The following is a 13800-nucleotide window of genomic DNA, read 5'->3' on the forward strand; positions in this document are numbered from 1 at the left end:
GTCAAATCCTAGGTTCACTCCAAATACATCGGTTCTCTGATTATCACGAAAAATACCACTCAGACCCGTCATCAAGGAAATGTTCAGTCCGGATTTGTGAACCGGTTCATTAAAAAGATCCGACTCAAATAAACGATTCGTTCACGAAACAGACATCGCTAACTTCCGGTCAGCTGATATCGAATCATCGGTGTTTGCAAACAAACGTACTGTGGCTGCATGCCTGCACCGTCCAGGGACACCACACACCACCGCGGTCATGGGAGAAAATGATGAAAGCGAAATAATCGAGCACCACGATGACGAGGAAATGGAGAAGAGACGGAAACCGAGGAATCACTCGAATTCCTTTCTGGAGAGCTTGTCGTCGTCGAAGGAGGGACACAGCAGCACGCAGTCCTCACACCGCCTGCTCGCCTACAGTGATGCGCTCATCTCCATCATCGCCACTGTCATGGTGAGGGAAACTCAAAGAGAGCCTGCAGACGAAAAACATGGGACTTGAAATTAATGTCTTGAACGCACATTTAGATCGTATATGACAAACCGCTGACATTTTCTGTAACTCACCTGTTCTCTTGGATCCCTTAACATCATTGGTTTATAAAACATACAGTATGCATATAAAAAACGCCTTACACGAGTCATGAATTTTTGTTTTCACAGATACTGCCTGTTGCACATACTAAATTTCAGGATAATGAGGTAAAACAACATGTTATAATATAGCCTTCAAGTGACAGTAAACCCCCCAAAAAATGAAAATTCTGTTATTTACAAACCCTCATGTTGATCTAATACTTTCTACTAAGACTTTCTTTCTTTTGTGGAACAAAGTAGCTGCTATAATGTCTTGTACATGTATGTTCAAGAGAAGAAAGTCAGTCAAATGGGTTTAGATCTATATGAGGGTGTATATAAATAATTTTAGGGTGAGCTGTTCCTTTAAGACCAAATAATACAAATGAAAACCAATTTGTTGTATGTTTATCTCTTAACTGATATGATCGCTCTATATTCAGGAACTGAAACAGAGTATTCAGGCTTTGCTCACCACCAAGGTTGCTGTCTACTTGATGACTTTTTTGATTGTCACTGTTGCTTGGGCTGCACATATCCGGTGAGAGCATTCAATCGCTACAGTCTATCAAGTAATAACTTCATGTAACTGCTCGTTTTATTCATTTGCATAGAGATTTCATTTAAGTATTTGTCTTCAGGTTGTTTCAAGTCATTGAACGCATTGATGACACACTTGCGCTGCTTAATCTGGTGAGAACACTTAAAATAAAACTTTAAAATAATAATAATAAATGTAAAGTAGCTACATATTAATTTTGAAAGAGTTTTAATGACTTTTAAACATTTAATTTCTATTCAATTCTATTTCAGGCATGTATGATGCTTATAACCTTTCTACCATACACAGTGAGTCATACCACTCATGTTTGAAAGATATCTTAGTTCAGCACAATTTGACGACATTGTACTTCCCTTTTGCCTCCTTTTATATATTTTTAAGGGAAATAAAGTGATGTCTCTCTGCCTGTTCATGATTGTTTTTTTAATGTTTACTTTATTCGTTATCTTCTCATAGTTCTCTCTCATGGCAACGTTCCCTAATTATATTCTTGGCATCCTCCTCTTCTGTGCTTGTGTCATGGTGATCGGTTTAATTCAGGTGAGAATGTGTGCATGTGCTGAACCACATTACCAGCATAAGATTCTTTGAGATAACGCCATCTCCATTATTTTGAACACTGTTTGGTTTTTACTGTCATGTGTTTTTGTGTGCTTCTCCGTCCATAGTGCTTGATTGTCTTGTATGGATTCAGCCATCCTTTCCTCCTCAATGACCAGATCCAAATGTCTGAAAATCAGGCTTATTACAAGCAGCACATCCTCAAAGTCATCATGAAGGTTCCTATCATGTGCCTGTTTGCCAGCATTTTTTCAGTTATCTTCTTCCAATTGGTACGTAAATCCATCTATATATATATATATATATATATATATATATATATATATAACATTTACTTATATATATAATATGTAATTTATAAAAAATTATATATGTTACCTTTTTTTTACCTTATAACAATTTATATATAAACCGTTTTTATATATTTTTCCCTTGGTAGTCCTACGTCATTTTGGCTATTGTCATATTCCTGCCCTACATCTCTGAGTGTTTAAAATGGATCCGGAATAAAACCATTGGTGGTGAGATGAAAATGTCACTTCACACTCTTATTCTTACACTGGATAGGTGTTTTGTTGTCATTGTTTTACTACATACACTACTGTTCAAATGTTTGGGGTTGGTTAAGTGTTTTCTGAAAGAAAATAGCCTGAAAAAAGTTACGATAACCAAGAGTAATGTTCATTTAAGTTCCTTTACTATAAGTCTCTAATTCTCACCAAGGCTGCATTCATAAAAATAAAAAAAGACAGTAAAAACAGTATTATTGTGAAATATTATTACAATTTAAAGTAACTTTTTTCTATGTTAATATATTTTAAAATGTAATTTATTCCTGTGATGGTAAAGTTGAATTTTTTTTAGTGTCACATGATCCTTCAGAAATCAGTCTAATATGATCTGATTTGCTGCTCTAAAAGCATTTTTTATTATAATCATCAATGTTAAAAACAGTTGTGCTGCCTAATATTTATGTGGAAACCATGATGATTTTTCGAGATACTTTGATAAACAGAAAGTTCAAAAGAATGTCATTTATTTTAAATAGAATCTTTTGTAACATTATAAAATGTCTAATGTCCCTTTTGGTCAATAAATAATGCATCGTAAATAAAATGATTAATTATTTAAAAAAAATCTTACTGATGCCAAACTTTTGATTATATCATGTTTTCTATAAACTCAGGTCAGGTGGAAGACAGTCCAGATTCAATGCTCTTCTACACATATCAGCCCACTGAACCTTTGAGTAAAGAGCGAGTGGAGGCGTTCAGCGATGGGGTGTATGCAATCGTAGCCACACTGCTCATCTTAGACATTTGGTTTGTATTTTACTATTCTTCAAAGGTAATACAGTTAACGATGTAGTCCGCAGCATTGGCTTTGTCATTGTTCTATTGGACAGGGTACTAGTTGTGTAACAGCATCAAAGTTGACACAAAGCTTTGTTAAAGGGATAGATTCTGTCATTAATTACTCTCACCTCGTGCCGTTCCAAACCCGCAAGGCATTCGTTTATCTTTGGAACACAAATTAAGATATTTTTAATGTTTTTAATGATTTATGTCCTTCCATTGGTGGCTACGCAATTGACACTTAGACGCTTCGAAAAGTTCATAAAGAGATCATAAAACTAATCCATATGAATTGAGCGGTTTAGTTCAAATTTTCTGAAGAGACACAGTCGCTTTATATGATGAACAGACTTTTATTCACATAAAAATATGATCAGCGAACATAAACAGAAGCTCAACCGAACTTGCTTGATGCACGAGAGCAAATCTCTTGCAGAAGCTCAAACGTGCTGTGCAACACGAGAATGAACCTCATTGGTTCTCGCACATCAAGTCAACATGCTTGAGCTTCCGTCAGTTAACCACAACTGATGTGTGAGTTTCATTAATTTTTATATGTGAATAAAAGCCTAAATTCAATCTGTTCATGATATAAAGCAATTGGGACTCTTCAGAAAATTTAGACTAAACCGCTGATTTAATATGGAATTAGTTTTCAGTCTCTTTATGAACTTTTTGAAGCGCCAAAGTGGTAGTTCTGTAGCTGTCAATGGAAGGACGAAAATCCTTTAGATTTCATAAAAAAAAATATTTGTGTTCCGAAGATGAACGAAAGTCTTACGAGTTTGGAATAACATGAGGGTGAGGAATAAAGGACTGAATTTGTATTATTGGGGGAACTATCCCTTTAATGTCTAAGTAGATTTGAGAGCTTAATAAACTATTTCCACAGTGAAGACAACGTGCCTGATCCGTCTGTGGTGAAGAAGCAGTTTAACAACAGCCTCATTGCTGCTCTTCAGGAGAACGGCCCCGAGTACCTGGCCTACTTCGGTTCCTACGCCACCGTCGGGCTGCTTTGGTTCGTTCATCACTCTCTTTTCCTGCACGTGACCAAGGCCACGCGCCTCATGGGCCTCTTCAACACGTTCTCCCTGGCCTTTGTGGGCGGCCTGCCCCTCGCCTACCAGCTCACGCACGAGTTCCCCAGAGGCTCCCGCAATGAGCTGGAGGCCGTGCAGATCAGCTGCGTCATCATCTTCTTCGCAGGTCTGTTCCAGCTAGCGATGTGGGTGGTGGCGCTTTTCACGGAGCGTGAGACGCTGCACCCGTACGTACGCTACGGCGGTCGAGACCACACCTTTATGCTGGCCAAGCTCTCGCTCTACCCCTGCGTGGCGCTCGCGACCTTCTTCCTCACTTGCATCCTGAGCCGCTTCAGCGCGTCCATCTTTCACATGATGGAGATAGGTGTACCGTTCGCTTTTCTGTTACTGAGGCTTCTGGTCCGCGTGGTGCTGGCACTACTCAGATGGCTCTTCTGTTCTGCGAGGAATGATTTGGACAGCGTTCCAGTAGAGGAAGAGGACTCACGGTTGCCTATTGCTGATGTATTGACTTAGCAGTGAACGGAGCAGAAGAAAACACCTCAATGACAATTTGACCTAAGATCAAGGCTAGCTTTCCAGCGCCATTGTTTATAATTAATGCTGCAACTGACAGCTGTGTGCTGTAGAAGGCATCCGTATGGGTCAGATCTCTCCAGGTATTTAGTGTAATAGACAGTGGAAGTGATTGATGTAGTTGGTCTTCATCACGCTGAGTCTTTAATGTCGTAGCAGTGGTCTGCGGAAGAGATTCTTTTCTCCTTACAGAAATGCACTAAAGTTTTTCAGCATCTTACAGTTTTTATTAGCATGCTAAAACATTGTCTTTGTTTTTTTTTTTTGTTCTTATTTGAATGTGAATTAAGTTACCTTAATGTTTTCACTTAATTCAAACAGTAAGATTTACACAAAGAACTACTGAGTTTTTAAGACCAGGATAAGTTAGTTTGGTTTTAGAATTCCTATTTTATTTTTTATTTGTTAATTATTTAAACTTTTGTACATAACTTCTTGTAATGTAAATATGATGATATATATAAAGAGCTGGAGTTGGGAGAAGAGTCGATTTGCGTTGTTTAAAGGTTACGTTGTGTATAGGTTGCTTCCTATTCTAATGGAGCTATGATTCAGGTCTCAGCTGGTTCTGGTGGCAGAAATCTTTCATACAGCTGCATAAACGTCTAAAACATCATGCGCCTGTCAATGTTTTGTAATGCTCTGAAAAAATCTTATGTTCATTTTGTGTGGCAATGAAACGAGTGATGCACTTTAGATTTTAAAAAAATGAAGTCGCCGTTGCACTTTACAGTCTGATCTGGATGGAACAGGTAGAGAGATCATGAAAGTCAATATGTATAAACCATTATAAGAAGTTTTTTGTTTGTGTGTGGTGGTTGAGATTACTTTTGGTTTGTATTTCATCTAAATGTTATTACCATACTGACTGCAAGATGTTATATGTAAAATGCACTTGTCCAACATTTAAATTGCCAATTCAAATGGTTGTTGTTGATTATTCTACTTTTCTTCACATTAACAGTCTGCTTTGGTTTTGGCAATTCGCTATTAGTTCAAAATGTTACCGTTAAACAACAAAGATATAATTTTGAGAATAAACAATTGCTGCTTGCAGAAATACTGTACTTGTGGTGGAAACCTGAAATCATGTAATAAATGTGACCACAGTGAGAGTAGGTCAAAAGTTAAGTTTATTCACCAAGTGTAGCATTGCAATAATAATAACAGTAATATAATAATAATTCTTACTTTTTTCCCAGTATTGCCCATTATTTGTTACTTTGTCTTCTAGTAAATATCTACTACTGAAAAACTTAGATTTATATTTAAAAAAACAACAACTCTGAAAATCAAACAGACATAAATAAAGGTTCCCATTTTTTAAAACAATGAATAACACAAACCGTGATAAGTAATTTGAAACCCATTTTCTGCTAAGCTCATGAACAGGATAAGCTTGCACAATATTGGTAACATGATAGATTGTACAGCAGCTCTCAAAAACTAAAATTCTAATTCAATTGTGACATCCTCAAAATAAGCTATAGTCACCTTTCTCTGTTTGGTCTGATAGGATTCATATTTCTATAAACACAACATTCTCACATGACTGCAACATGTCTACAGGACAGCAGACGTGAACGAAAGAAACATGTAAACCTATTGCAGACAGGAATGAATAAGCTAAGGGGTCATAGTCATAATAATAATTATATATATTTATATATTTGGGGGGCTTTACAATACACACAATGTTCCTGATGTGCAATTAGGGCAAAGGTTTTTACAAATCCTCTTGTTGGATCTGAATTATTAACTTAAAGCCTGAAAAAAGTTACAATAACCAAGAGTAATGTTAATCTTTTAAATCTCATTTAAGTGCCTTTCACTACTATAAATACCCAATTTATTCAGTTGGTTTATTAATTGTTACAGGAGTTTGTTTTCTTATGTAAGGTTGTAGTATTTGACAAATGCTAATCATTGAGTTATATAAAAAAATAAATTCACAGCAAAATTGACAGTGCTTTGGTACACATTTGTTTGGTAAAGTATTCCGAAAGATTTCACCTAATTAAATTAAGATGAAAAATCAGGTTTTTAAAAACAAGAGCAGCTAAAAACAATATTGCAGGGAAAATATTGTAAAAATAAAAACAAAAAGCATATAAACATCAACTTACCATTTTCTGTAAATTTAAGCACATTAAAAAATGTTTTTTTCAAATATTGGATATCTGCTCAAAAAAAGCACCAGAGCTTTTTGATATTAAAACCTGAAAAGCTAATTGAAAACAGTTCAAAGTGAATCTTTCAACTCGTGTAGATACAGTGCAACTAAAACGAATGGTCACGTAGGGGAACAGCAGATCACCTTCTCAAAAAGGCTGTTTCTCCCCCAAAAACAACCCGTTCAACTTATTCTCCCCCCATAGAGAAGTTTAGCCATGCTGGATTGGAAGACAAGTCGAGGCCTTCTTGCATATCATTTTCATAACTTACCATAATATAGAATATGTTAAGCCTTATATATTATTCAAATAAATGTATAATCTCTCACTATATTTGATCTAATATATCATATATATGTACAATAATACATATGATGATATGTACACACACGAGTGAGTTACTCTAGCACTCGCACACACACACACCCTCAGTAATGTGGAATGGGAAAAGCAGTAACAGTAGGACTTACGGACATGCTTCGGTTTAAGACTCACTGTTTTCCAATGCTTTAAGTTTAAGACCCCTGTTATAAATCAAGCTCATTTAAATGTTAACTATGAGAATAATGGCATCTCACCTAAAGTCACCACCATGAGTTATTGCATCCGCAAATCATACACTCATACATCAGGCCACAGCCACTATCAAAATCAGATCAATGATGTCACTCCGCTGAAGCGCCTTTCTTGTAGTGCTATACATTCACTTACCATGTGCTTGGATCTTTTGTTTTGCATGTTTGTTGTTGATTGGAAGACCTCTGATGTTGATTTCCCAAACAGTGACTCAGGTTAAGAGAACCGTGTCGCCCTCTTGTGGTTAAGTCTGTAATGGTTAATAGTGAGAGTTTGGTTTGCAGCAGACGTCACACTCTCTTGTTGTACGGGAGCTCCTGCGGTCGGTTGGGAGTGTGCTCTTGTGATCACAGTCATGAGTGAATGTTTGCAGAGTTCAACAGGACATGAACTGTTTTTGTCTGCTGTGGTGGAGTTGTCCGTCATTGGGCTTCCCCCACAGCAGGGGGCAGCATGCCTCTTTCTCGCAAGTGATTGCGCAGCGTGTTGAAGATGCTGAGTTGCTGTTCTGGTTGCAGGACGAGCAACTGCTGTAAGACCTTACTGGGGTTCGGCCCCCTGGGGAAGAGAACGACGACCATCAAAACAGTGCCAAACATGCTTCATTACATTTCTGCTGATATCTAAATCAAAATGCTAAACAACAATACAGTTACTTTTGCAAAATATCTACATTTTGGCTTCTTTAAAAAAGTTACAGATATTTTTATCATGACAACTTTCAGAAGATTTTTAGCATGGTAATGGATATGACAATTTTATACATATACATTTAGTCATTTAGCAGACGCTTTTATCCAAAGCGACTTACAACTGAGGACTACAGCAAGCGAGTCATCGTGAAGAGGCAAAAATAATGCAAGAAGTGCTCAAAATACAAAGTTCAGGCATTGCTCAGAGTAGCATAAGCCAAACAAGGGAGGATTAAAGGAAAAGGTTTTTTTGCATATGTATTTGGTCTTAGCGGAATAGATCTGCTGCTGATGATGTTGCAGCAGTTGATTATTTCTGTTGTAGATTATTGCTGCTGCAACAGAGCAAATACAGGGATTTTTCCAGATCTTATGAAGTCACAATGTTACTCATTTAAATAATCCACGCCCACAGAATATTGGGGAGGCATGGCTGAGTTACCGAAAAGGGCAACATAGGACCCCTTTAAATGTTGAGCAGCAAGTCTACAGTAGCTGCAGATGTGACAGGAACCAATCAGCTTGTGCCAAGTAGTAAACGATGTAAATGTCATCAGTTTACATTAGGACCCATCTAGAGTTTCATGACAGAACTTGGTATATATGTGACCTGCTCCAAGATTTCCCCATCCCACAGTGTAAATTAATGGTGTGATAAAAAAACAGAACTTAATAAAAACATTAAAAATCAACAAATATGTAATAAAGTAGATAATATAATAAAATAGAACATATTTTTGCAAAATATACAAAACTAAGAAGCTGTACAGTGTAATAAAATCCTTTTTTGTTTGTTTATACACTACAAACCAATGCCAAGACAAGATATTGTAAATGTTGGATTAGACTATTCTTTAAAAATGAGTGCATAAAACTCACAATGTGCTAAAATTGATGGAGCAGGTCACATATATTTGTCTTATTGACACTGAAGAGTCTCGACAGATGGTTGGATGGACATTTTGTATTTCTTTGATTTGAATGGCTTGTGTCACTTAAATCAGGAGGGATCAGACTATCTTGAATAGCTTGATTCAACCATTGTATTATGATGAAGCTAATTATAAAAGTAACAGCCCACTCATGACTAAATCTATTTTATTTATTGGATAAAGCCAATTGTTTACACACATTTGGCACTTGGTCTGTTCATTTTGGACCCTGTGTTTAATTAACTGATTTTTATTGTCATACTTCCTGTTTCATTTATATTATGGATTTGTATTGGTAATATTGTTTCGAAATAATAAATTATAACCAAATGAGTTAAGAGGTCACCTGACTTCCTCACCTGATAAAACTTGCAATGTAAACATGAACGAACGTCGCCATCAGATACTGACAGTCAAAACGATCCATTATTCCACCATGACCAGGAATGGTGTCCGCAAAGTCCTACAAAATGAAAAAGCACAAGCTCACAGTGTAACGGTCACTCCAAGTAGGTAAAGACTGTGTAAAGACATAAATTCAAGAGTTTATGTGTGACTTCGGCTGAACGTGAACTAACTTTGATCTTGAAAGCTCGCTTGAAGCCACTGGCAAAGAATCCACCAAATGGTCCGATCAGAGAGGCGAACGAAGAGAGTGCAATACTGTGGATCTGAAATGGGTAAAGGTTCACCGTTTTCTGCAGACACAAGAAAGATGTAGATCATCAGCCAATAGAACAATCATTTTGTAACATTCATATTTATTTATCACTTCAAAGGATTCGGGAATAAAACAACCCCTCCCAAATCGTTAGGCAGAGCTTTATTAACCGTTATAAAACGGTTAGTTCCCATCCTTGATTCTGATTGGTCAATAGCGGTTTTATTCACGATAAACACGATTCACAGCTATGACCGCTTAACCCAACGGTTCTATGCATCACTACACAACACCCCTAGCAACCCGTTTGATCTCATTGATATTGTCCATTGAAGCTATAGTAGAGTAATGTGAGGGATCAAGTAAGCGAGTGTACCTGCATTTACAGTAGACATGGCATTTTCCTTCAGGTCAGTCCTATATTCATAATAAATAAATCCGTTTGAATGTCCGCTGCGATATCTTGTCCTTTTAACAGTTAAGGGGTTTTCCCCGTGCCTATAGTCATGCGTCTTCCTTCTCCGTGATCATAAGTTTGAGTCATTTCAATGTAAAAGTCTTTTCTACTGACTCACTCATAAAGACAATGTATGTAAAATAATGTATGTAACTTCTGTTGCTGTTCACGGTCAGGGACTATTTTTTCCAGCGGAAGGAAGGCTTTTAGTGATTTTACTTCATGAAAGTTGCATAGATACATATTTTTCGGCTTTCATTTTTGTATTGTGTGGTAACTGTTTTATAAAAGCAATAAGGTACTTGAGGCTAGTGCTGTATCGTGAATAAGTCACGGCTGAAGGGGTTGCAGGCACTCCGCGAGCGCTAGCCTCTCGTACCTTATTGCTTACTTACAGTATGAAGTTTTGCCCTGTCCAGTGCTCACCCATCTAATTGCATTCTGCACCACTGCAGGAAGTGTGTATTCCTGCATCATGAACAGATTTGAGGGCTCACACTCTACTGCAAAGCGGTTTGTCTCGCTGTTGTATTCCACTGGACAAACAAAGTACTGGTACTGGGATAGCAGGTAGGCAAACTGGAAAAAGGGGAAGACATCAAGGTTTTAGTAGTCATATCTTGAGGGTTATGTGTTGATATGACAGTTGCCTACAGGTCTAATGGTGACTTACAAAGAAACTTAAGACCACTGTTGCAAAGAATCCCCCAATAAATCCTTCCCAGGTCTTCTTCGGGGAAAGCTGATAGAGAGCAAAGAGGGTTGACAAGATCATTTTTATCCACAATGCATGAATTTATGGACATTTATGAACATTAAGGCATGAAACATCTCCCATATAAATATCACAGGTTTACCTTAATCAGTGGTGTTCTTCCAAAGAAGAAGCCAAACAGGTAGGCCATGATATCATTACAGATCACAATAGAGATGGGAACAATAAACCTAGAGAACAAATTATAGTTTTCTTTTACAAACACATACTGTGGGAGAGAAGAAACTATGCAGTGAACAACAAAGTATAAAGAAACAAAGGAGAGAAGAAAGTTCACATCATTTAATTGACTTTTTTAAGAGAATTATTGATAACATGTTAACTTGTTAACTAAAACATGAACAATTATGAACAGAAATGAGTACTGAACACTGCTCTCCCTTGAGCGGCCAGATATGTTATCATGCGAAGCATCAAGAAACAAAGGAATGTAGCTAGAGAAACTTAAGAAGGAATGAGGTGTAACCTCAGACAGGTCTGTCAGGTCAGGTGGGCTTACCAGATCATTCCCTCAAACAGGTTCTGAATAACCAGATGAGACTGAGTCACCACAATCAACAAGGTCACATGGGTCCAAGCAAACTGAAATGGCAAACACACACACACACACACACACACACACACACACACACACACACACACACACAATGGCCACACACATACAGACACACACAAACTCAGAGTGAACATTTGAAATGTTGTCTATTCACTAAAACAATGATGATATATTATAATGCAACACGTCTCAACACAATCACAGCATGATTTATTATGTGTTGATAAACAATTTTAAATCTCAAATGTTAATTAAGAAGACTGTACTAAGACTATACAATAAAACAAACTGGTCTAAATATTTGACAACTAATTGTTAAAGCAAACTTGGCTGGAACAAAAAAGTATTTTGTTGGCGAGTGCTTCTTGTGGCAGTTGATGATGTGTTATGGGTGTTACTCACAAAGAAAATGACATTTAGCTGACATCAGTAGTGTGAAGTAAGCACAGTTTATGCCTAATATTAGAGTTCCTGAATTGCTGTGGCTGGACTCAAGCCAGAAGCCCAACACTGTTTGCATGTCCTGAAGTGCTAGAATTATCAGTGCTAGCAAGGCAGCAGGTGACTAGTGTTAATGTTTTTGTTAGGCTTGAATTCAGGCTTGGGGGTTGTGTGTGTCAATAAAAAGTTTTCAGTTGGCTTTATGAGACACCATCTTTAGAGTGCAATGAAAACATCAATCACAATTAATTATGCAAATAAATGCAAGAAAGAAGACAAATTCAGTATGCTGCTGTTGCTTTTTAATTTTTTAAAAATAAATTAGTTAATTTTGATTAGTTTAATGTCTCTTTGCTGAATGATTTTTTTTTAATTCAGAGACATTTATGTTTAAAACATTTAGATTTCAAACAAGTGATGTTCTTTTGAACAATCAAATAACTCTAAAAAATCGGTAATTCAGAATGAAAAATGAAAATTCAGCTGTCATCACAGAAATACATTTAAAAAAAGAAAATAGCTATTTGTAATAATATTTCACAACATTACTGTTTTTATCAAATAAATGCAGCCTTTGTGAGCATAAGAGACTTTTTTTAAAAACAAAAAAAATCTTACCAACTCCAAACTTTTGAAAAATACAGTAGTAAACATTTAAAATGGATCAAAACCTTTCATCAAAGTTATACGTGAATTTTGAACAATACCCGTTCTTGTCTTAGGACAACTTTGATTAACTTTTTTGATCAGCACCTAATATAAATACATTTGAACATATTTTGAAATACTTTCACAACACCCAAGATATCTGAATCTCAACTAACTATACAGAAATATTTTTTAAATGTGATATGACGACATGTGACTAGTGAGTATCTAATTGTCCAGCATATGAGATGCACATGACTGTGAATGGAATGGACAGTTTAGTTCAGGCTGGCACAGAAAAGACTGATACACACCATATAAAACTGCAGGCGGTAATGCTTCTTCACTAAACTCAGTACAAACATGCAGAAACCTGTAAAAAGCAAAAACATGCAGTTAATTTCCTAAAATACAGGAGAAATGATAAATCTGATCACGGTTTACTGTATCATTCTGTTTTCAGCATTAACAGTTTTTTCATCAGTATAGAGTGATTATAAGTTTAATTTTGTTTAGGAAACAATCCGTATCACTGTTATGACAGAAGCAGTACACAACATTATGACATATTTTATTTTCATACATCTACAAAATACTGGAACAAACACACGGCCAATTCAATCCTTAATACTTTATACTGTATAATGTGATTTATATAATTATACTCTGGTCTTGATGACGACCATTAAGAGGTGTTGGAGAGAAAGCAAGGTTTAGTGAAAATAAAAATGACTGCAGTGCTACAGCTTCCAACATGCTGTGCTTTTATGGCCATAACAGAGGCAGAGGTGCATGCACCTTTGGTCCTGGGTATGATGAACACACATTTACATCTACTTTTGCAGCAGTGACTTTGTCGCAACCCTAAGCTGGTCAAAACTCATGAAATTTGTGGAGTTCATGCAGAGTGATGCAGTCATTAAAGCAAAAGGGTGACAACCCAAATACATTGCCCGGCCAAAAAAAAAAAGTCACTGTTCAGATTTAAATAGGCAAATGCTTAAGTATCAATGTTTGGATCATTGTTGCAGTGATTATTATGTTCCTAGCATGTTTTATGTTTGGCAACAGTTCTTCTAACCCTAATTGATGGAGTGTGTAGCTTTTCATTTCTTAAACAACCATGTTGGAATGGCCATATTCCAGATGACAACGACAAGATTGTGAAAGAATGGTTGGGAGGGAGCATGAATAATACTTGGTCAATAT

General features: G+C 36.6%; 2 protein-coding genes across 2 annotated transcripts in view; one reads left to right on the plus strand and one right to left on the minus strand.

The window, feature by feature from the left end:
• On the plus strand, positions 1-5914 carry tmem175 (transmembrane protein 175). The gene is made up of 10 exons (XM_079608358.1): positions 1-457; positions 667-705; positions 1023-1120; positions 1221-1272; positions 1393-1428; positions 1598-1681; positions 1810-1974; positions 2142-2223; positions 2889-3024; positions 3950-5914. The coding sequence occupies exons 1-10, from the start codon at positions 260-262 to the stop codon at positions 4617-4619; spliced, it is 1560 nt and encodes a 519-aa protein (XP_079464484.1). The 5' UTR covers positions 1-259; the 3' UTR covers positions 4620-5914.
• cds1 (CDP-diacylglycerol synthase (phosphatidate cytidylyltransferase) 1) overlaps positions 5794-13800 on the minus strand; it is a 24687-nt gene continuing 16680 nt past the window's right edge. The window contains exons 6-13 of the mRNA XM_079608359.1: positions 12906-12964; positions 11446-11528; positions 11029-11116; positions 10845-10913; positions 10598-10750; positions 9632-9751; positions 9413-9516; positions 5794-7987 (exon numbers count right to left, since the gene is read on the minus strand). Coding sequence (XP_079464485.1) covers positions 7852-7987; positions 9413-9516; positions 9632-9751; positions 10598-10750; positions 10845-10913; positions 11029-11116; positions 11446-11528; positions 12906-12964 — 812 coding nt within the window. The 3' untranslated portion in view covers positions 5794-7851. The remainder of the gene's footprint in view (positions 7988-9412; positions 9517-9631; positions 9752-10597; positions 10751-10844; positions 10914-11028; positions 11117-11445; positions 11529-12905; positions 12965-13800) is intronic.

The sequence above is a fragment of the Phoxinus phoxinus genome (genome assembly GCF_949152265.1).
Source record: "Phoxinus phoxinus genome assembly, chromosome: 3".
Taxonomy (NCBI): domain Eukaryota; kingdom Metazoa; phylum Chordata; class Actinopteri; order Cypriniformes; family Leuciscidae; genus Phoxinus; species Phoxinus phoxinus.

Coding starts and splice junctions, on each gene's coding strand:
- tmem175 (XM_079608358.1), top strand. CDS start 260: ATGGGAGAAAATGATGAAAGCGAAATAATCGAGCACCACGATGACGAG. Junction 458..666: donor CCATCATCGCCACTGTCATG/GTGAGGGAAACT, acceptor TTGTTTTCACAG/ATACTGCCTGTTGCACATAC. Junction 1,682..1,809: donor TGGTGATCGGTTTAATTCAG/GTGAGAATGTGT, acceptor CTCCGTCCATAG/TGCTTGATTGTCTTGTATGG.